The sequence below is a fragment of the Drosophila kikkawai genome, chromosome 2L (assembly GCF_030179895.1).
Source record: "Drosophila kikkawai strain 14028-0561.14 chromosome 2L, DkikHiC1v2, whole genome shotgun sequence".
Taxonomy (NCBI): domain Eukaryota; kingdom Metazoa; phylum Arthropoda; class Insecta; order Diptera; family Drosophilidae; genus Drosophila; species Drosophila kikkawai.
In genome coordinates, this window is record NC_091728.1 from 3,204,265 (window position 1) to 3,229,060 (window position 24,796).

Below are 24,796 nucleotides of genomic sequence, written 5' to 3' on the forward strand. Positions count from 1 at the left end.
AATTGATACTTAAGCATCCTTGGAATTATTAGTTGTCCAAATAAGACTCATAAATATCGATACTCCTTGTAGAACCCATCAACCATTAGGAACTCCCCCCGCATTAGGCACTAATTGAATATGCATTGCTAACTGACTGTCAACTGGTCGCACACTCTCCATACCAAGTAGGTGACACCTTAAAACGATCCGGCCAGCGATCGATCTCTCGATCGTTTTGGCCCTCTTTGGCGGAACTCGTTCGTCACTTTATGCCTATCTTTGGGCCCAGAACGTCGAGTGCAGATGCAGATACGGATGCAGGAGGCAGGGGCGAACCCAGATCGAATGCCAATCACGCGTCAATTGGAAAGGCCAATGGCCATAAAGATGCGAGATCGGAGATCGAGCAGATACCCCACTTGGAGATGGCGAAACGCCTGTCAATGTTGATGAGTTGATTCTGCGGCTGACAGCCAGAGGTCCTTATGAAGGAGCCGGTCCACCATCCTGGACGCCACATACATACATATATATAAAGTCCCCCAGGTGACTAAGAAGAGCCAGAAGGAGGAGGAGTTGCCCCCAAGTCGAGGGCAAACGCCGCTTATCGCCCTGTTTTCGGTTCTCGTTGGTTTTACGACCCATTCTGGCGGCTATATCGTACGCCCTGAGCTGTGATAAAGCCATTAACAATTTATTAGTCTTGTCTATCCCGTGTTTTTGGATGTATCATGACTCACGTGCGGGTTTTGATGGGTGGCCGTGACTCACCTCGTCACTTGTCTCCCGTCACGGGTTCTTGGATTGATCTTTTTGGGGAGCTCGGTCACCTGCTTGCCCAAAGAATAAAAAATAAACTCTCCTCCTTATCGCACCCCAATTCAATTAAGCGAACAATCAATTATGATTTGTCACGCGAGCACCGAAAATAAGTCGCAGGTTTTTGACAGAGCACCCTCTCTGGGTCCTCCTTCTACTCCTCTTATCACCTGACGCGGGCCTCTCGTTTTATGTTTGACATTTCTTAATTATTGATTCTATGTTTTCGCTACCTTTTGAAGATTGAAACACGTGTTCCGGTGCCGCGACTACGAAACGGAAATGAAATTAATTGGAAAAGTGCGTAAAGCAAAGGAATCTTTGGCAGAGTATGCCCCGAAAAAAAAGAAGAACTAAGTAGTGAGGTCACCAGTTGGTGAAGTTGTGATAAATGGGGAATATCTATCATTTAGTTCAAGGTGGTAATATCTGATAGAGAAGGATCCATATTTATTTTATGGATTTTAAGAATATCTTTATTTTGATTTTATTGATATTATGAGGCCTTCGATAGAGAAATGCTTATTAACCTATACAGATTTTTAGTTTAATCTTTTAAGATTAGGGTTCAATAGCTCCGTTTGCAAAGATATTGGTTCTGATCAATTCCTGGGAATCCTTTTACCTTCCTTATTAGCCAAAAGGCCTAAATGAAGCTTATTTTCCAGGGTTTTTAACTTCAAAAACCCCCAAGAGATAGGACTTTGCTATCTATGCTTTGCTTTAAATATCTAACCAAGGAGTCTGTTATCCAGAAATTCCTCATAACTTCTCCAGAACATTTCTTAATGAATATAGAATCATAGATCGATGAATATCTAGCTAAATTTATCGTATACTGAAGGTGAAGGATATTTAATCTTAAAGTCCTCAATTGGTCTTATTTCCTCTATAACAGATCCTTTATATTAGTCTCTAAAGATAGTTTTAATTATATCCACTTATGTATCCTTCTGTATATGCATACCTTCTTTTTAAAGCCCCAACCCAATTGAGATCTCAAGGGACTCCTTCTTCTTCTTTTCTATAAATACAAAAAAAAAAAAACCCCCTTTGACATGTACACGCCGTGACCCAGTGAACCGCGTTTGTAATGCTATCAATAATTAAGTGCCACTGCCACCTCGAACGGACAACAACGTGGCAGTTGCTGGAGAGGAATTGCAACTGGATCTTGGGACACAGACTGGAATTGGGAGCAACCCAAGAGGCAGTCAAAGCGAAGGAGGAGATCCCTGAGCACGAGTGAGGTACTGGGCAGGGGCAGCCATGAATTCTTAATAAGCGGCGGCTGCTGCATAAATTTGCAACCAAAAAACAAACATTCCAATCGAATGTGTTTGGGAAATGAAATCAATGGGGGAGTATCTACAGAAGAACACTCTTAAATTTTATTTTTAGGGTTAATATTGGAGGTTTATGAGGGATATGGGTTCTCCAGAAAAAACCTAAGCCTTTGGTATTTCTTTAGGGAATTTAAAGATAATTTTACTTTATTTATTTTAACTTTATGACTTTATTTATAAGATCTACCATGATATATCTATTGTTCTTTGCTAAATCTTTACCTAAAAATTAAGCCAAACTATTTTCAGTTATTTAATTTTAGGCATTTATTTGGGAATTTGTATTTCAGCGTTCTTCAAGAGAGGTAATTCTGAGTTATATTGATTTCACCTTAAGGGATCGGAGAAGTTGTAACTGTCTAGGAATCTAAATTATCCAATAAACTCAATATTTGCTGGAATCTAAAGGATCTTTAGTGCCACATTTATTATCCTAAACCTTTCAAAACTTTGTCTCTAATGTTCCCCTTAAGATCTCTAAGAATCAACCCACATCTCTTGGTCATTATACCCCAAACCGAGTGTACTTTTGGCTGCTCAGACAGTGCGTAGCACACGCAATGCAAAAATCTTGTTGCAGGCTGTAACAAGTGGGCGGGGCAGGGGCAGCAGCAGCTACCGGGGCATGCAACATGTGCAAATGCGCATGCGTAATTATTGAAACAAGTTAATTACTGCGAAGGTGCCTCTGCAACCGACTGCGGGTGCGGACTATGGCTCCTGGTGACCATTCGGCTAATATATGCAAGAGCCAGCGCGCATTCCAGAGTTGTCCGCAAGTCGAGTCACAGATCCTTTTAAGGCCGGGCCAAGGCTCTGGCACAGGACAGGCCGAGGCCTGGACAGGATTGCAGCTGCAGCGTGATCAAAGTGTGAAATGACTTGTTGCTGTGTGATACCTGAATACAAATTGCTTGATGCCTGCTGCTGCCCAACCCAATCCAAAACGTTGGCCCCAGTCCAAGTCTCAGCCCCATCTCGTCCAGCAATCTCTCTTTTGCCTTTCTATCGGACCCCGATCGAACCTTAATTAAGTTGTTTCCCCAGTGGCTTCTTAGGAAAATGAGGGCCAGAGCTATGTCTTCCCGCTAACCGCTGACAAATGGTTCCAGCTAATGAAATTATCGCTAAACTCAGTGATCTTGTAAAGCTATGATAGGTCTAAACATAAGGAGAAATTGTTGAATGTAAGAAGAAATGTTGGTACAATACCTTAAGTGTACAAATGACCTCTAAATGGACAATGGTAATCTTATCTGTTTACTGGAAGTTTTATAATAACTTAGCAAGTGTTTATAAATAAGCAGTAGATTATGTTTTAATAAGAGACTACTATGGATAAAGTTTAAATTAATTTTTGCACTTTAATACGAATATATTCAAAGGGAATTTAGCTTAAAATACTTCTCCCTTATGGTAATATACCCTTCTTCCTACTTAGATTACCTACTTTTTTCAGGATTCCAAATTTTCTTAACTAACTATATTATCTATATTACCTATATTACCTTCTTTTGTAAATAAAAACCCCCAACTATCATTTGTTTAATTAAAAATCATACCAATTCCTGTGTTCATGTTGATAACAACACGAGTATGATTAGGAAAAGGCAAAGCTCGATGAGTGTCCACCAAAAAAACAACCAAAACCAGTTGAGATTATCGCCCAGGGCGATATCGCCTCCCAAAAAAACAAAAAACGTACGTCAATCATATTCAATTAAAATCAATTTGTCTGTCGTTTTACGCTAGAAATAAATAAATAAGTGACTAACAGATGACCTCGTTTGGCCACCGATTCGATGTGTTTAGGGGCTGTTGAGCAGTAATCGGCGAGGAGATCTCCTACCCTACCCTCCTAACTCACCAGGAAAAAAGTCGGTTCGATTTCAAAAGATGTCCCCAGAATGAATTGTAAGCTGTCGGGTGTACCTGTGAACAGATAAGAATCGTGGAAAATCGAGACTCTATGCGTTACAAGCCAGAAGAATTCTACGCAAATCAGATAAGAAAAAAACGAGAGGAGATCCCGCGAGCACGCGTCTGCAACAGATGGCAATCAAAGCCCTAGGTCTCTAGGTCTCTCGGCCTCCAACTCCCAGCTTCGATCTCCAATTAGCTAATAGGAAAGACCCACCGAAAGAGGAGAAGCCCCGCGAGGAGAATAATACCCTATGAATCCCAGCTCCATGGGTTGCCTTTGTTATGGCCAACTAATTACGAGAGTCTATCGATTAATAATAAAAGGAATCGCCATGGTAGTTCCACTTTATTTGCATTTTTAATTTGTTCCTAATTAAATATTCATCTCTCGGTGCATCTCACGCTGTGTCACTTTTATGGCACTTGATTTATTCGAATCTCTCTGATTAATTGAAGCCGACTCGGGGGGAGAAAGTCGGTGGAGAACGGGGAGACTTGGTAGACTCTCTTCCACTATTAGGGCTCGTTACGGGATTATGAAGTCTGAAGGTGTGCGTCCTACATTCTCATTTGCTACGGTTTATTTTTACGCTTGAGCCGCATAATTTAATAACCCTCAGACAGAGCTCTACCTATATATATATATATATGGGTGCTGCTGGGCCGTTCCGTTCCGAAGACAAATGGGTTTATTATAAGTATGATGGCTGGAAAAATTTATGCGCGCTATTAAATTGTTTATTAAACGACCGCACCAAGCCACAAATGGCGAAAAATAAATCGCTTTTCACTCTACACAATTTTAAAATCTTCCTCCGTCCGTCCGGCGGCATCCAATTCCCAAACCCGCTTTCCCTTCCCCCCAAGGAGCAGCTACCGCTCGTGCTGTTGATGATGAACTCATTTGTCAACGTCACCCGCCTCACTCTCCGGCGCGGGAAGATCTCTCCCGACACGGAGGTAACCCCATCCCATCTATTTAATTACCAATATATGTTGGCAAGTAGCCCCAGCATAATTGCATTGGCTCGCACCTCCTTTGAGGCTGTTAAGTGGGAACAGTGGGTACAGAAGGAGTTGGGTCTTAAGATGCCCATAGATCACATAAGGGAGATATCATAATTTAAATATATGTAATTTCCTATATCCGGAATATATAAATATTATACAAATTGTAACAAAAATAGGTAATATTTCCTGTAATATAAATTTCCTAATATTTTCTATGTAAGTCTTATGGCTACATTTAATCCTAAAATTCAAACAAGAGTTGTATATCGAGTTAGATTTGATATATCAACAAAAATATCATAACGTAAAGGTCGTAAAATTTAATAAATCGGAATTTTAAGTAGATTCAGTTATCTTTCGCATTAAATATCGATCAACATCGACTCAAAATCGATATATCTATATTTTCTGCCACTTAGTTTATACTAGGTATATAAATAGAGTGCAGAGAAAGTTGTATTTCAAGTTTAAAATAACCCTAAATTATGTTAGAACTAGTCTCTTTGGTGTATAGAAAAAACAAAGGCCACAAAACTCAACAAAAATCCACTATATTAACCATCTTATTGAAATTTTTTCTCAATTTTTATATCACATTTTTCCCCATCCAATTTTATCCAACACCCACTGTACCCCCAAAAGACGTTAGTGACCACCTAGCTGGATTCTGTGTGAAACGGAAGCCGGAGCTTAGCGCGATATTAAATTTAAGTTGCTGTTCTCAAGGAAAGTTTTGCAACTCATAAATGAGGAGGGCCCCACCCTCCGCGGCTACCAAGGAGGTCCAAGACTGACGGACTGACAGGCCACCTTATGTGAAATTTACATTCATTAGCTCGTTATCAATCTTTATGCGCCTCGTTGCCAACTTTTGCGGCTGGCTCTGGCTCTCCTCTCTTTCGTTTTGGGCCTGCAACTAATTACAAAAAGTAATTATATTTGAACCCGACTTAATGCTGAAAACCGGCGCCACAAAGGACCAGCACAGAGGGGACCGCGTGAAATCAATAAATTAAATATGCAAACTGGCCATCGATTGGCTTGGCCAGAGGAGCAGCCAAAGGAACCGGCTGCCAAGCCAAAAACAATCCTAGATTAACGAGCCGCGACTCCAGCCCAAAAGGGGGTGTGGTCCGTATACGGAAGCCAGTAAAAATAAAATGAGGAATGTGGAGGGGGGAATGAGGAGCTGGAGGAAGGTAGGAGCTACGAGTAACTGCAGCGGGCATCCTACATCATTTACAAGTCAATAAAATCAATTTGGGCAGCCGAAGAACAAACAAATTGCCGACAGGCAACAACACAATAGCACACAGGATATTAGCATTAGGGAAAATAAACACACACACTCCAAGGATCTCTTATACTCAGGGGGTACAATAATAGCTATAAAAGCCACAGTAATATTAAAATAATATAATAAAATAATTAGAATCGTTGGTTTTGTTAAAGGAAAGTGTTTTCATATTATGTTTATAATTTTTTTGATATTTTATATTTTATTGAAGCATAGTTTACAATATTTACTTAGGGGTTTCCTTTCTTCATAAATTTTTCTTCTAGCAATACAACGCTGGGAATATGTATACTGTACCTAAAACCCTTTTTAAAATATTTACTAAATAACCGTAAAATATTCATCTTTAAATTCAATAAATTTCAGTTCCATTTTTCAGTCCTATTTCCTTACCCCCCACTGTATGTACATCCTATCTCACATGGCATGCCCCTTGGCCGCAGACCAATTATAATTCTAACGATAGCCCCGAAACGGAACAGAAGGTTCCTCTTCGATTCGGGGACCAGAAGCCGGCCTCTAATTAATCAATTAAATAAAATACAACTAATGCGACGATCGTCGAGCGGCGAGGAAGAAAAAGGATGGCAAAAAGGGATAAGCGAAGATCTGTTTCCCAGACCAAAGGAGAGCCTAAAGCATCGACAGCTGCCAGTGGAGAGGAAGGGAAACCGAACTGGACACTCATGCCGGGACGGAAGGGAAGGTCTAACCCATTTATGGGGAAGATAAGACAAAGGTGATGACGTCTATATAAAGATTAGGGGTCACCTTTAAGGTAGAAGCATTAGAAGAATGTTGATTGGGGATAATAATATTAAATATTATAACAAGTTAATATGATCTAAGGCTATGAAAATATTAAAGGCTAAATATTATAAATGATAACTTGCAAATAAAAGCTTTATTTAATTACGAACTCTACTATTTTTATTGCTTTAACATTTTCTACAAAGAATTACAAGTTTTAACATTTATTTAACATTTTAAAGAATGCTTAATTTTACTTTACACACCTGTCTGAGTTCAAAGAGAAACAATTTAAAACCAGTTAAACCATTAAACGTTTAAAAAATGCCTCATTTGCCACCAACAAAAATAATTACAGACAAAAATTGATTACATAAAAAATCGACATTTTATTCGAGCCTTAAACATTAATTCTCAAAAATGTTTATTTTATTTTTTAACTGTCCACGAGCAGACAATTGGTTTCGGGAAATTATAATTATATTTAATTCACTCAAAACAATATAAAGATAAAATTTAATAATTTTAATTGATGTGCATTAAACTCGAATTAACCAGAAACATGCAGTTTAACCGTTCTTATTTTTTTGTTTTTGCCAAATTCAACGAACAAAACGTTCGAAAAAAAATATATGTATTTATAAAAACGTGGAGTTATGACGGAATTCCAGGAGGAGCAATTAAGACCACAGTCGGTACACGCACTAATTACCAAGGCATTTCACATTTTTAGGAAATCCACGGGGCCATGAGAGAGTTTCCACAATTAGATTTACGAACAAATGAAATTACTTGGCTTTCGTTTTAATTGCCGCCTGCTTATTGGCCAGGAATGTGTACCAACGAGTGTATACATATATACATAATCAGCCAAGCAGAGGCGACTCTTATCGGCAACTGGAAATCTGGCGATTTTGGGTTGCATAAACCAGTTAATAACTCGCTTCCGCTTAAGTCAATTTCGGGCGGCGGCTTACACACGACAATTGAGTGAAAATGCAACCGAAAGCCACGACAAATCGTCGTATCAAATTACCAAATAATGGTCTAGGAGGAGGGCCAAGAAGGTCTATACCCTGCCAGTACCCAGCCATTAGCCATCGGGCGACAGTTTTGTTGGGTGATTATGTCACACGCCCGCCGTTCCCCGTTCGCTGTTCGCTGAGTGAACCGCAGCCATTTGTAATTGAATTAATGCCGGGGCCCTGGGATAGTTGCTACTATAATGTAATATAGTTGCTGGGATGGCTGGCTGGTTTTGGGCCTGGTTGGGCGTACTATTTATGGCCGGGTGACGGGCGGGGCCTTATCGACGGCATTTCATCGCGCGACTCCAGTAACCCTAACTAATCGCACGTAATTAAATATAATTTGGTATCGTTTACAGTTGCGTTTTCCACAGCCTTGGGTCTAGGTTTTTTATATTATTTTTGGGAAAATAAGCAAAGAGGGGGGGAAAAAGTGTGGGTGACTTAGAGGGAAATCTATGCCAAAGCAATTGTAATTGGGTAACATTTTCGGGGGTAAATTCCACAAAAGCACTTCGCAGAAAAAGCAGAAAGTGCTGATATTTTTAAGTTTAAAGTGAAATGAGAAGGGAAAGTAGGAAAGTTTCATTAATTTAATAAAAAATTTTATGTTAATCTTATTAAAAAATAATATGTTATGCAAAGAACTTTGTAAATTTTGGGAATAAATTATCTATATCCTCTAAAAAGCAAAATAGAAAAAGCAAAAGCACGTAGAAACAAATATATACGGTTTAAAGTTGGATAAACCCCTCATAGCTTATATATACACTCAAAAATACCCCAAAAGATGATCTGAGATTTCCCGCATCCCAATAGATATCCCCCAAGACTATGTTCTCCTACCCAATTCACCTCCATTGCAGCTGGCAAATGGCAACTGGCAACCTGCAACTGGCGATGGTAAATGCTTCTATCTAAGCTGCATAATGGCCATAATGAATAAGACACCTCGGACAGCCGATAGGGAGCGGACTTGGCCAAACGGACTGGACTAAGCCACTTGGCTGCAATTTGTTTGCTATCGAAGCCTCGGAGAAAGAGTCCGGCAGGCAGGCAGGCAGGCAGTCAGTCAGACTGACAGAGCGGTGCGAGGTGAGGACCAAGGAAACGCGCAGCAGAAATAAAATTATTTAATTGCGCAATTAAGTGCACATTTGTAACGTTTTGCGCGACATCTGTCCCATGTGCAGGAGAGTGGATTCACAGCCAGGCCAAGAGCCAAGAGCCAAGAGTCTCCGGACTACGGACTCTGGGCAGCAGTCCAAGTCGGGACCGGAAATTCAATTGTTGAGATAATAATTACATTAGGACGTGCGCGCATGCGCGACTCTCTCACTTCGAGGCTTCATGTTGCTCGGGAACGGAGCTGGACGAGAGCAGGCCTAGGAGTGGATCCGTATTGAGTCCAAAACGGGGAAGAATGCAGGAGATGGGGGTAAAGAGACCTTTTGATACCTTTTAGTAGGATTGGGAATACTATTATTCCATGATTTTTGCACACAAAAAGCCACTTTTGGAGAGTCATAGGATAAATAAGAAAAATAAAGAGCGGGTATAACTTGGATTTTAAGACATTTGTGTGAGGAAATAATTGAAATTTCATCCGCACTTAGTGCTCTATATCTCCTTGTTAAACTAAAAACCCATATACCCTTTGCCCTCTTCAAGTACTCGGTATAACAAGTGCACACCTTGCGCGACGAGCTGATTGACACGGCCACATGGGGACGAGATACCGTGCTCAGTCTGCTCGATGTTCAGTCTGCTCAATGCTCAGTACTCAGTATTCCCTATCCCGGATCCCGGTTTTAGTTCGACCTGCTGTCCATTGAACCCGTCGGCCAAATGGTCACTCCTCGACGGTCTCTGGTCGCCGGTCTTTTGTTTGCATTTCGCCTGTAAATGAAGCGTGAAATTGGCTGCAGTGCAGCGAGTCGTCGATCTCCGACTGCGACTCCGACTCCAAGCGCGTCGCATTGTTTGCTTCTTGTTAAGGCCCGACAATGGGATAATATGGCAATATAATGGCAACACCAAACTATTTGTATGCAATTGCCATTAACACTTTATTTATTGCCTTGCGATACGAGCAAATTGGGCTACATCCGACCAGGGTAGAGACCAGCAGGACGGACGACAAGTGGGGGTCAGCTTCCAACTGTAATGGAATGGAGCCGAGTCGATCCGAGTCGAGCTGAGCTGAGCGGAGCTGTCGATGTATAAGGCTCGGTTATATCAGGCCTAATGAAGTAGTTATCAAGGAATGGAATCTGTCAGGTCCGTCTCGGAAATGGCAAGACCAGGCAAGGAGTTTGACTCTCTGGGAGAGTGGGAAACAGTTTTCATTGAATTTAATTATATTAAGGAATAAAGAAGTGGAAACTATAAGGGAAACTGAAATTGGTATTGGAAATATTACCCTTTGTTTTATACTAAAGAAGCATATATTATGAATTAGAATTAGAATTATGTAACCAAAAAGGTAGATATGAGACAAAAAATTAGTTTAAAGAATCTTAATTGAGTCAACAGTTCTTAAACAATTATAAAAAAGTCTTTATAAAAAATCTATCATAACTAAGCCGAATAAGCATTAATTTCAAATCGGAAAGCAGTTCTCTCTTAGTTTTAATTAGATAAATAAATCAGCTTATCAAGTTTTCAAATTTTTAAAATTAAATTTTGGCGCTATTTTTGACAATTTTGATGATGTAACCCCTTATAAAATGTTGAAAAACTGTCAAAATTTTGTATTCTTTTTAACATGACTAGAAAGACTAGCCAGTTGATGCTGATCAAGAATATATATGATTTATATAGTCGGAAATGACTCCTTCACAGGTTTGAAAGCTTTTGACTAATATTATAATACCCTCCAAGGGTAAAAAATGCATCAATTTGTTAAGTATCAATAAGAATAATAATAATTTCCTGTACTAACCCTCAAAGTAAGGCTAACGAAACCCCCTAATTGAACTTGAGTCATTTTTACAACTCTCTTTATTCACATTTATTCACATTTATTCACATTTATTCACATTTATTCACTTTTATTCCCTTTACAACCCTTTCCCATGGGTCATTGCATCTCCCCCACTTGACACCCCCCCTTCTCCACTGACAGTTAAAGGGTAAACAAGACAGTCTACGACTGTGTCCAGCTCCGGTAATCAGCCAATAAAGCCAACAAAGTCATTAACGAGACCCTTAACACACCGGCTAACGTTCTCTCTCCGTATGGCCCATACTATTTATACCCCCACTCCCAGCACCCCAACACTTTTCTCCACATGTCTTGGCTAAATTATTTAATTTATGAGCCGCAACAACTGCAAACGCAAACGCATCTATGGCAACCCGAGGAGGCAGCGAAGAAAAAACCAAGAGCTGGGGGCAAATAAATTTCCATTTTGCTAATCAAATTTATTGCACTTTGTGCCGGGGCTTATTCAATTACCTCGGTTAAGCCAGAGAGAGATGGGGTGCAATGGGAGCGACAGAGAGAGGTATTGAGGCGCTTCTCCGCCATTATTTCGCTCTGCAGAACAAAGGCTTCCCATAGGCTGAGTCTCTGCCAGGAGGCTCTCGCTCGCACTCGTGCTGGAGGGGCGGAGCTCACCTCCGCTCACCTGCCGCCCCACCTGCAACACCTGCGACGATCGATCGACACGCTCCGATCGCATAGCTCCCTCTCGCTCCGGCCGACTGTAAGCTATATATGTTTAGAGCTCTCCTCCGCTCTCCTCGGCAAACTCCAACTGACAGCCGAGAAAACTGGTTACCTACCCGGAGCCCACCTGAGTTTTCACCGGTGCGACCGACGATTGCTCGCCGTGTAGTTCGCTGGCGGCACTGAAACAGCCCGGTCATCATCATCGTCGTCGTCGTCGTCGTTGTTGTGGCGTTCGGTTCCCCTTCGTTTCGAATATATCGTTATTTTGTGCCGCAGAGTGCGCGAAGTTGTGGCCAATTGGGAGTATAGTTTCCACTATAGTTTCAATAGGTGTATTCCCCAGTTAAACCCCGATCGAAGTGGACAGGCATAAACCTTTGATTTCGGATTTCTGATTTGAGATTTCTGATTTCTTGATTGATTGACGGAGTGCACAAAGACCGTCGGCAAGTGTGGCGGTTGGTGTGATATTGGGAGAGAGGCTTACAAAGCCGGTGGAGGCACAGACCAAGCAAGATTAAGGAAAAGAATACATAGTTTTAAATACAAATATCATCTGAAGAGGTCTCCAAGAAGATTTAATACTTAGACGGAGACAGTTATTCAGAAAGCAAAATAAAAGGTGAGTTTTCTTTCTTTTAAATCAGAAGGGTTTAGTTTTCCTAGATTTCTAAGAATATTTATATCAAGAACATATATAAAATATATAAATATATACAAAAATTTACAAAATATAGATACACATATATTACAAAAAATTATATGTAAAATTAAGCCCCGAAATAGGCCCTAAAGTATCCCCATATAAAACTTGTTCGACTTATAACCATTGTGCTCTTTTTCCTATTTATTTACGAAGCTTTAAACTTGAGACTATAGGTGGTTCAAAGTTTATTTAAACTATATTAAATTAATATATAAATAAAAATGTAATAAATATTAATCCTAAACTTCATTATGTTGTAATTTACATATCTTTAAAGGTAAACAAATATTTTTGCTGGTTTAAAAAGATATTAATTACTTATTTTTGTTTTTGCAAGTCTTATAGTTTTTAAGGAAATACCCAAATCAATAATTTTTCAGTTTAAAATATGTATGATATTATTATTTATCTTAATTCCTACTTCTTGTAAAGATAACATTCTTTATTAGAATATAAACACCTGAAATACCAAGCTAATAGCTAACAATCCTCCCCTTTACTATCTATTCTTTCTGATCTTCATTTTCATATTGAAAATCCCCCATATTCCTAACCCAAATCGGATCTTACCTTACCCCCAAAAACTCAGATTAAAATCTTCCCCCTAAAATCACACCTTGGAACCTAACCCACTTCTCAGCATGATTGACAAATATTACAAGTACATATAAGCCATAAATATATATACTTATTTCACAATTCCCCCTGCCTAATCTGGACAATCGACCCCCTTAAGGTTGGAGGAATCAGAAAAAAAAAGTAAAACCAAAATTAAATATCATTAAATTTGATTAATTCCCAACCTGGACACATCAAATCAGACAAGTATCAGTAGTCCATCGCTGGCGGAATAAGAATTTGATTAACTCAATTTTGGTGAAGACTTTGGCTCCTGCTGATAGCCCCCGATGGCTTTATCGCTGATTGGCTTTAATTAAACACCATTAAAGAGTACAAATTGTCAGCGGCGCAGTCAGTGCCAATAAATCACGTTTTGTCTAGCTGATGTTTTTCCAATTTTCAATTTTTTCAAAGGGGCTAGTGCTTGTACCTACAGAATAAATGAAATTAACTGGCCGGGGCTATCAATCGACGATAATCGTGTCAAAAGCCCCCTGACCACTTGAATTTTTGACGTGGACGAGAGCCTCTAGCCTCGAGGAAAACACAAATATAGACAGATATGTGGGGTTAGATACTGAAAACTGGGAACCCACCCAAACTTCCCTTCCTGGTGATAATCGCGCCACTTGGACTCCACTGATTTAATTAATAATTATAACCATGTGACAGAGCATCTGTGACGCAAATACCTGGCAGAGATATCTGGGTATCTCTGAGGTAGAATCTTCCCCGAGAGATATTGGGGCCAGATCCTCGCTGCTAGATATGTGGCCTCAAAATTAAAATATGTTTTCTGTAGACTTCCACGCAGTTCAATTCAATTATGGCGACATACAATTAAAACTTGTTGCCAGAAGATACGCAGATAGCCCGAGATTGGGCCACAGATACAACTCGTATCTTTAGAACACGAACTCCGAATTGGGCGCTGTCTTTGAAGGGTGGTTTCTGGATGATGACACCCCCCGACACACAGAGAGAGAGAGACCTATAGTTGGGCTGCTGCTGGTAAAGATGGCGCCAGGCCCCATTGAGATGTGCTTCATTAATTCCTCTGCCCCCTGTTCCCTCTTCGGGAGGAACATGCAAACATGGGAAATCAACGTCGTCTCCAAATTGCCCAGCGCCAACGTCTGCCTGGGATTCGCTTATCAAACCGCACAAGACAATGACAAAGGGCAGAGCGGATGGAGAAGAGATGGGGATGGCGTCGGGCAACAGTTGTCCAATCCTCACCCTCCTCAGGTGCCCTAAACCCACTTGATAGCTCCTCGCCTCGACTGCTGTTCCTTAACATGCATTTTATGAGTAATTGGCCCCGCATCTTGAAGAAGCATCACCAGGGACTGGTGTCTGTCTGGTCTCTGACTCCAGGCCTGAGTCACAACCTGCGACTACTACCTTAGGGCTACCGTCCCGGCAATCTCCTCCATTAGGGTGGCCACAGGTGAACTTGGTCAGCGACCAGCGACCGAAGCTGGGATGCCCTTGGAGCACTCGAAAGGAAATTAAATCCCCGCAAGCTAATAAAAAAAGGGTTCATAGGAGAACGAGCTGGAATTTATAACTTTCAGGAGCGGTATCTTGAATTAGTACTATAAAATGATTTAAAATATAATTGATAGTTGAATTTAAGGGGTTTCTTTTTAATTTTTAAGAGATGAACAAGTGAAAAATAAATTGTGGAAATTATAAATAGAATTTTCTGAATTTAATATTTTTAAACCAGTATAAAGTAGTTAAATATCCCCTGAAGACCTTTCTACAAAAGTAAAAACGATCACTTAAGTTAGATATGACAAGATAATATCGATATTTCAATTTTGATTTGATATGTGACTCTTAAGTCGCTTTATAAATCGATATTTTAACGTGGCGATATACATAAAAGCGATAAATTTATATTTTGATTGATAAATCTAATTAAAATAATAAGAAAACGTCACAAAAAAAAGATATTTTTCTATTATTTTAGTTCGATAAAATCGATATATATTACTTACGATTAGATAATATTTATAATATAATATTTTTTTTAATATCGATATATTTTACGTTTAATTATATAAATTTTTTTATATCTAAAAATTCAAAATATCAAAGTTTACGATATTTTCTGTATGAAATTAAGCTCCTTAATTTTGTTGACATATCATCTCAAATTGAGATTCTCAACAAACATCCCTAACAAAAACATAATTACCATTTATGTAAGAGCAATATCATTTTCCCATAATGACACTATTATATTTAATTAAATAATTGGCCTTGGGAGATTAACCTTCAATCAAAAAACTACTTAAATTACTATATTTAAGATAATATAGTAATTTATGGAGTATTATATATTAAATGAATATTCAGGAATATTTTCCAGAGCATAGAATAAATCCTTTTCAATGTTATTTTCCTCCCTTTGACCCCATTAAGTTAGAGTATTCCCTTATTCGTTGCATCTCCTTGAGATAGCCGGTAAATTGAATTAAGATTGCCCTCAAGAACAACAAATAAGGCAGCAGCTTCGACACAGGATATGAATAAACTAATTATAATTGGGAGTGTGTGCATTAGAGGTCCACACAGAAACGCAGATCGGAGAACGGAGAACCGAGAATGGAGATTGGAGAATGGAGAGGCGAGACGATGAGGACGGCGCCTGGCCAGCAACAAGAATGCTGCCTTATCGCACCTGGGCCAAGAGACGGCGCCAAGAAACAAACAACCAACAACTGGGAAGGTGAACACCGAACACCGAGCAACGAACAACGAATATTCGAATGACCAAGGGCTCTGACTGAGACTCAGACTCAGGTGCAGCTTTAAATGGAATAGAGTCTCGTCTCAGCTGCTTTCCATATCGGTTTTATGTCTTTCGAGGTGACTCACAAGATCTGCTCGAAAATTAATAATTGACCTTATCGAAAGCAGCCTATTAGGGAAGCTGTTCGCCTGCGTCCAATCCATCAACTTCTGGGAGGGACCACACATCGATGCGAGTATCTGTAAAGCGACTGAGCTTTCGCTGGTCCCGAGTTAAGGCCAGAAGTTGAGCCACCCAAAATGCTTGCCATTATCAAGGAGGAGTGAGGGGGGAGCTCTGAAATTACAATGCCGATCATCAAAGTGTGACTAAAGTGGTTTAGCCTAATGTAAACCCATAAATAAGCAGCCCCAGATACAAGGCTCTCCTCCAGACTTCGAATGGAAACTGGAGTCTGGGAGACGACGAGACGGAGACGCATTAACAAAATGCCAGAAAAGAGCTTCTGTTTTGCTGTTCTACCTGGTCCGCCGGTCCGTCCGGCTTTTAATGAAATATGCCAGCACAACAGTCCCCAGACAGCGGCCAGCGAGCGAGGATGAGGATCCGCGAGGGAGATCAGGAGCTGGAGGAGCTAAAAACACAAAAGTGCAACCATAAAAACGACACCAAAACATGAAGGAGCCCAGCTGAAGACGCGTCTTCAGCGGGCCAAGGGAGTTGAGTTGTGGAAAGAGCAGCCAGCCAGGGCAGAAACATTGATGCTTATCGAGATGACAGAAGTGACGACAACGGACAGCGGACAACGGACGGGGGACAGCGGACAGGGGACAGTGGGCCAAAGACAGCGGACAGCAGACGGACAGTGGACAACCGAATAGAAGTACACTTGTCGTGCATTACGAATTAATTTCTTCATTTTCCATATGTCTGCACTGGGAGAAAGTTGTGAAGGTTGACAGAAAAATAAATAAAAAAGAGCATAAATAGTGTTTATTAATAAAATAACTGTTACTAATGTTTTCAGTGTGCTTAAAAATTAAAAAAAAAATTATAAACAAAAAACTAGATTTTAAAATTAAGTCACCTTTAATTTGATTATTAATATATTAATATAATAATGAAACCATAAAGTATCTCTAAAGAACTTTTCTTTCAAAACCTATAAATATTCTAGGTGCACAACCCTTTTTACTTACTTTTCCCTCAGTGCCTTTATGACTGAACCCAAGCTAGGAAACCCACACAGCCTACAATGTTGCTCTTAAATATTTCCCCAGACACTAATGGAGCTTATCTCTAAACGGAACAAGCAACCGCAAACAAGTTGCCAGACGGCCAGAGCCCAGACTCCGTCTGAGATTCGGATTCGGACTGGATCTACTCCTGACTGCGGTGGCAGTTGGACTGGCGCTTGGCCTGATTAGCATGCAGGGACTAAGAGTCGCGTTGGAGTTGTGTGTCAAAACGTTAGGCACGAAATCGCCCCCGCCAGATGGTGAGAGGGGTAATCCCCCCCCACTCATTCCTGCTCATCGGTATAAGCTTCCTGGAGAGCCTGAGAGCGTGCTGGATTTGGGCAGAGCAAGTGCAGCGTTAACTTGATTAGTTGCAACGACTATGGCTAAATGAAGCCATGCAGAGCCACTGAGAGAGACGAGGCCAAATCGGTAGGCAAAGACGTCAAAAACTGACAGTTTCCAGGGAACCTGGCACTGGCAACTGGCACTGCCTTTTAATTACCCAGCGAAACGTCAATCAGCGGAGGACTCCTCGATGCGATGGCCCGATGCCTGGGCCCGGGTAATAAAGTCGTAAGCCGTAAGTCGGAGCAACGCGGATACAATTATAAGGCGGCTCCACAACAAAGCCAAACGGCACACATTCCCCACATAGCCAAGTCTAAGCTGCTGCCTCACTCCGCACAGTTCCCATTTCGGATTCGCATGCAATGAATTAATCAGTGCGGGTCTTATAATCAACCCACTTGGGAGGAGGAGGGGTTCGCGGAGCAAGAGAGCAGCATAATTGCAATTCGTACAACTAATTTAATAATTTGCGGTCCGCAAATTAAGTTTGTCAGCTGTCAATGCAAGGAATTTCGTTGACAACATTGGAAGCTGACAGCGCGACTCATAACTGAAGTTATGATCGAGCCCACAAAATGAGTTATGAACTGACGGGGGCTTCGAGTTTGAAGCGAACGAAAGATTCAGTTGGAATGCCCTGTCGAGGTGAGGAAAGATGCCACTCAACCTGAACCTCTGGCTGAGATATGGGAAAAGCCATAAACAAGTTCAAGTGCACTTGGGGAAAAGATATTTCTTAAAATTAAATAATAAGCGGGGGTGAACTTAAATATTATTAGGGGTTTAAAATCTCTTTTAAAGGTATATCAAGCTTCTCGGAAAAAGGCTTAAACCAAGTTCTCTCTTAAGCAATATCAGAACAAATAAAAATCTCTAAAAATATCCAATCACATCTCTCAGTGTACATTGTCTTGCTGTCGTCTGAGTTCGATTGTTTGCCCAGTTTGCAACTTCATTCCCCAGAAGAATGCAACTAAATCAATCACAGCCACACTAATTTGCCATTTAACAAGGTATTTGGACAATTTTGATATATGTAGAGATGTCAACAGAAGCGGCGGCCATCAATCAAGCCGTGTTTTGGTCATGGGACAGGGTCTGCCTGGCCACTGACCACTGGCCCCGACTTCGACTCCGGCAGCTCAGAAATTCAGGCGGCAATGGAAGGTTACACGCCGGCCCTAACCATTTAGTTGTCATTAAACGATGTCGTATATTAATTAGCAAAACATGAAATTAACCAACAGCCAAAAGTTTTTGGGGAACCAAGTTCAGCGAGGAGAACTGGCACCTGATATTAATTTGATCTGATAGAAGCTACAAGGCTCAAACCTGCTCCTGCCCTGGCTCCTGCTCCAGCTCCTGCTCTGACTCCTGCTCGACCGTTGAGTTGATGATGATGAAAATGAAGTTGCCGCCCAATTTAATTAAAATTCCAAACGATCTGCACATGCAGCCTCAACCGTTGAGTAAAATAAACCCAACTCAGCGTCTGGGACGTGTTGATGGAAGAGATCAGCGGTGGACAGCCCCATGCTGTGGTCATCGATTTGCATTGGGGCCGCCGAGAGATCCCCAGCAGCTGCAGAAGCTGCTGCTGGCTGCAGCCTCAAGATGAATATGAATCTGTGCGGTAAAGTGGAAGCCATGACCATAAGGCACGCTTCCCCGTGACCACAAAAGAGAGTAGAGTTTTGTTAGCCAACCAACACTTGGCGGTGAGAGATTTGGTACTGAAAACTAAGCTCTCTGGGGAATAGCTTCTGGAATCGAAAGCCATAAATCAATATTTTATATTGCTTGAAAGACATGGAAAATGTTTTTGAAAGATACATAAATCACTAATGGATTTATCTATGAAATAGGATTGATAGATACATGACTTTAGTGACAGATTCTGTCTTTAAACACAGTTGTTATTATAATAAATTATATGCTAAGATATGTTTAATGAATTAATCTGCTAGAAAAGTTAATAAATGAAATTATTTTAAATGGTTTTTATATATAAAAGAATTTATAAATATTTTTTGTACATTTTTCAAACATATTTCATTCAAGTATCAAATATTTGGTGCCTTTTCACAGGTATCTAAGATCTTTTCGTCCCCTTTATAATCCCTCAACCTCTCCACATTCACTTCTATTTTATAAACCCAAAAACCCTGCTGCCTAGTGTAACCGCAGCTAACCTCGAGTGGCCAGTCCCGACCCAACCGATGACTTGGTCATGGCTAGATGGCAAATTACGGAAATTGGCATAATAAAGTGCACGATAATTGCATGTTTAGCGTTTATTGAATTACGAGCTTCTAATGCGCGACTAACTAGACAAGTCTTCCCCTTTTTTCTACTAGTTAGAAATTAAATTTTAAACCGCGAAAATCATGACCAAACCATTAATAATAACATCTGAAAAAATCCCTATTTGTACCCACAGTTACCGCCCTTCCAGGATTGAGTTAGAACAGCGGCATCGTCGAGAGTCCGTCGCCCATCGTGGATTATGGGCATATCGGAGATCAAACTGGAGGAACTACCGCAAGAAGCCAAGCTAGCGCATCCGGATGCCGTCGTCCTGGCGGACCGAGCACCCGGATCATCGTCCGGCGCTGCGCTCACGGTTTCCGGCGGTGCTCCCAGTGGTGCTAGTGGTGGAACCAACAGTCCCATTTCGGATGGAAACAGTGACTGCGAGGCGGACGAGTATGCACCGAAGCGGAAGCAAAGGCGCTATCGGACAACCTTCACCAGCTTTCAGCTGGAGGAGCTGGAGAAGGCCTTTTCCCGGACCCATTATCCAGACGTGTTTACGAGGTGAGTAACATATGACAAGGTGGCGGAGAGATAACAGGCCGCGCATCGAGACGAGACCCAGAAGAAAGGCAACGAAATTTGCATAAATCGCTCATCGACGAGGGGCAACAAAAGGCCTGAAAGTCATTTCTTGATTTTTGGTTTTACGATACAAAGAATATGGGTAATAATAATAATACCTTGACGCCAACGACCCCCCTGAGTGGATCGATCGATCTTATTTGGAGCAGAGAGCCAGAGAACTCCTTCTGCGCCCTAAGATCACTCTAACGATCGCAATTAGCATGCAGCAATGTGGTCGAAAGACAGCCGCCGTAATTGCCATAAATTAAAAGTCAGTCACTGGTCGCGTTGAGGAACCAAAGTGAACGCTAATTGAGACCGCACGGAGTGCTCAAGCCTCAAACAAAAATCGAGGCAAAAAACTAAGCTTGACTCTGGTCAATAGCAGCCACAATTAGATCAACTTTTTTGTATTTTTTTTGTATTTTTTTTTTTTACTTTTAGCCGTATCGCTGGCAGTTTTTCAATTCATTAGGCAGCGGGTTCATTTAAATGCCCAGCAATTAATTAAGCAAATAAATCAAATCGCCTTTTGATTTCAGTATAAGCTTCAATTAGCAGCCAAGTGCTTGGCTTGAGAGCAGATTAGAAAAGGTGAACTTGGGTCAATGATATGAGAAGCGAATAGAGGGGCAGTGGCAGTAACATTTTTTTACACCTACTAATTTATTTCTTATTTGCTTAATTAAGTTTATTATCAAGGCTTGTATTATTAAGAATGGATTAAATATGAAAGGGGGATATTATTAAATTAAAAGAACATATTTAGAGAAAGTTTCTAAAATGAGAAGCGCAGAGAAGAGTTTCAGTTCAGAAATTTGGGAAAAGAAGAGAGAGTCTCAGCTTACCCATTTAAGAATTGCAGATAAAAATACTAATTATAATCTTTTACGAGCACATTTAAGTTAAGTATCAAGTTTTGTATTAATTGCAATACATAGAATGTGATTTCGGGTTATTAATTAATTTTAAAAAATGTTATAAAGACAAATTCGTGCTCAGCTCATCACATTGAGATTTTTAGAGAGGCCTTTTGCACTTCGATCATCTCTATACCCAAAATCACTCCACTTTTTCCACATTTTAACAAAGTTTTATCTTTCCTTCTTCTTGCAGAGAGGAGCTGGCGATGAAAATTGGATTAACCGAGGCGCGCATTCAGGTAAGTCAAGATTCCAAGAAGATGGAGGAGTGTATTCAGGGCTCGAAGCTGCACAGATTTTGTTGCGGTTAATTCGCGTGGCCTGTGCCCACGTGCAGCCAACAATGTTGAAAATTGAAAAATAATGGAGCATGTCGCTACTAATGAAATCGGAGGAGACTAAAAAACAACTAGGCAGAGGGGGGAATCGGTTCGGAGAGAGAGAGAGAGAAATTCATTTAATTCTGTTTTAGTGCCAGTCATTACATGCCCGGTCAGTTTATGGCTTAGGCCAGGCAAGTCGTCGCTTCCTTTTAATTACCGCTCATGCTAAACAACATTATTTGCCTGCGACTTGGACTATAACTCCGACTCGGACTCCCGACTCCAACTACTACCCATTCCGAGTGCAATCAGAAGCCGGCGTCCTCCATATTCAGATTGTTATGTTAAAAACTAATTAAAGGGGCGTTTTCAATAACAACGCCCATTAATTGGTGGCTTTGGGTACGGGTTGTACAGAGCATACAGTAGCCTGCCAGCAGCACATAACTCACGGCTTCCATCTCCTTGCCGATCCTTTGCAGGTCTGGTTCCAGAATCGTCGCGCCAAGTGGCGCAAGCAGGAGAAGGTGGGCCCCCAGTCGCATCCGTATAATCCCTACCTGCCCAGCGGCGCCGCCACCATGCAGACAGTTGTAGGAGCCGCCCTGCCGCCGAATCCCTTCACCCATTTGGGCTTCCAGCTGCGCAAACCCTTCGATGCCCAACATGCCGCCAACCTGGCCGCCTTCCGCTATCCGCACTTGTCCGCCGGTCCCATGATCCCGTCGGGCTACTTTAACCAATTCCAGAGGTGAGTAAGGGAACCTTCGCCATAGGTTATTGGGGATTCATTTCCATTCTTTTCAATATTTCTAGGGCTCCTCCACATATGCTGCCTCCTGGCATGGCCGGCATGTACTCCCCCTCGAGCTCCTTCCAATCGCTACTGGCCAATATGACGGCGGTGCCTCGTGGTCCGCCTCTGGGCAAGCCACCCACCGCCCTGCTGGTGGGATCCCCCGATCTGCACTCGCCCAACCACCTGCTCGCTTCTCCGCCCACCTCGCCCGCCTCGGGTCATGGCGCCCAGCACCAGCATCCAGCGCATCCGCCTCCGCAGGTGCCACCTCCTTCACATCCAGTTGGTGTCCAACCTGCTCAATTGTCGCCTCAGCAGCTGGTCGGGATTGCCCTGACCCACCAGGCACCGTGTCTGTCTCCGACGCAGACTGCTCCTGTGGCTTTGACCTTGTCTCATTCGCCACAGAGGCAGCTGCCACCGCCGCCGGCACAGCATCAGGCGCCACCTAGAGCCGCCACGCCGCCAGAGGATAGACGCACTTCCTCCATAGCCGCTCTGCGCCTGAAGGCCAGGGAGCATGAACTAAAGCTGGAGCTGCTGCGACAGAATGGACATGGCAACGATGTGGTCAGCTAGCTGGAGGAGCGGGAAGAGAAGATAGAGAAGGAGCTTTCCAAGGAGAACATGATGGTCAGGAAGGATATCATCCCAAATCCAAGTGCAAAAACTTTGCCCGTTCACTGTAGTCCTAAGCCAATAAGTTATTCACTTGTATGTATTTAACACGGAATTTGTCAAATAAATTCAAAATGTAAAATGAAGTTGAAAGGTTTTTAAAGATTTAAATTATTTTGAAATAATATAAACTTGATAATGAAACGTTAAAAATTGAAAGAATGAGCCATGAATTGGAAGGAATTAGGTGCCTGTTATGAGAAGCACGGAGAGAAGCAGCAGTGAGAGAGAGCGAGAGAAAGAGACAGAGAGCGAGAGAAAGTGACAGAGAGCGATGAAGATAGAGAGAGTGTGTGTGTGTTAGCTGCCAGAGCTGCCTTCCTCTGCGCTTCTCATAACAGGCACCTAAGCAGAAGGTTAAAGAATGGAATTCAATGTCACAAAAAAGACGTGAACACGTGTAAATTGGTTTAAAAAACTGTCAATATGATTTAATTGTTTTATGATCACTTAAATATCATACCTTTAGTATTCTAAATCAATATTACTGACACCATTTCGGTGTAATAACTTCCAAATCCTGCCATAAAAAACACAACCATAAATTTGGAATCAAAAATTCAGCCTATCTAAGCCCTGTGAGTATTCCCAAACAACAGCCAGCTCTTCGTCATCTCTTTGTTTCTTCTCGTAATTCCCACAAATTAGCCATAAGCCGAGGCCTAATGGACAAAAGCCCCTCCATAATGTGCGTAACAACACCTACTTATGAGAGCGGAGAAGGGGAACACACTGATTCACAGCCAGTCCGACCAGATCTTGGGGAGTAGTACGAGTACGATATGTCTGAGTCCAGCTCAGATCCGGAGTCGGGCGGCTGCCATTAATCAGTGGTCTTTCCATAAATCAGCGAGTGAAGGGGAGCGGCGCAGAGGAATGGTAAGAAAGGAAACAGAGGAGGAGGGAGGCTTGATCAAAAACAAAAACAAGAGAATCATCTTCTGGGGGAGGGTGCCACAAATATAAATTTATGAATAAATTAGAAACAAATTAAATATGTTAATGAGACACCAAAGTCAAAGTGAGAGGAAGCCACAATCGAAGACTCTGACCGGCGACTTCCAACTGTCCGTCGTTCTGTTTCTCTCTCTCTGGCTTTTGTTGGTGAATTATGCGCGGTAATTAATAAAATGGAATATTTATGATAACATTTATAAAACACGAAGTTGCCTAATTCGATTACCAGATTTTTTGGTCAGCTGCTCATTTTTTTCGAACCAAAAAAGAGTGAGACGAAGAAGTAAAAAAGAAGCCAGAGCCAAGAGGCTACTCCTCCTCACATGGCCTGGTAATTGCGATGAGGTGGAACTGTGATAATCATGTTTAACCGACGGACAGGCGAATGCTGCCTCCAAGGGTCTGCATAATTTCTGGACAGAGCATTTCATGCATTTCAATGAGTTCGTCAAATGCAGAGAGCGATCTCTCTCTCGGATCGAAACAATTAATTTGCATAATAATCAAGCCGAGAGGGGCGGCATAAAATACACAACCAGGCAGAGGGGGACTCGCAACAACCATATTAATAATCATTAATTAAGGCGACTAATTAACGCTGACATTAAGAGACTGCATTTTAATTACTCCCCTGACAGGCTTTTAGTTTGGTTTTTAATATCTAAGAAAATGATATAAATTCAAATATTAATATAACTTTAAAATTAAACTAAAATTAAAGTCT

The 24,796-nt window shown here is 41.4% G+C and overlaps 2 protein-coding genes across 2 annotated transcripts in view; one reads left to right on the plus strand and one right to left on the minus strand.

Moving 5' to 3' along the window:
• Ent1 (Equilibrative nucleoside transporter 1) overlaps positions 1-24,796 on the minus strand; it is a 53,442-nt gene that overhangs the window by 10,093 nt on the left and 18,553 nt on the right. The gene's annotated exons all lie outside the window — the stretch shown is intronic.
• Positions 12,018-23,021, plus strand: al (aristaless related homeobox). Its single transcript, XM_017182876.3, has 5 exons — positions 12,018-12,454; positions 19,953-20,329; positions 21,509-21,554; positions 22,121-22,389; positions 22,455-23,021. The coding sequence occupies exons 2-5, from the start codon at positions 20,019-20,021 to the stop codon at positions 23,014-23,016; spliced, it is 1,188 nt and encodes a 395-aa protein (XP_017038365.1). The 5' UTR covers positions 12,018-12,454; positions 19,953-20,018; the 3' UTR covers positions 23,017-23,021.

Excerpts from the sequence above, each read along its gene's own strand:
- al (XM_017182876.3), top strand. The coding sequence starts at position 20,019 with ATGGGCATATCGGAGATCAAACTGGAGGAACTACCGCAAGAAGCCAAG. Across the intron at positions 20,330-21,508 it reads TATCCAGACGTGTTTACGAG|AGAGGAGCTGGCGATGAAAA; the intron begins GTGAGTAACATA and ends TTCTTCTTGCAG. Across the intron at positions 22,390-22,454 it reads TACTTTAACCAATTCCAGAG|GGCTCCTCCACATATGCTGC; the intron begins GTGAGTAAGGGA and ends CAATATTTCTAG.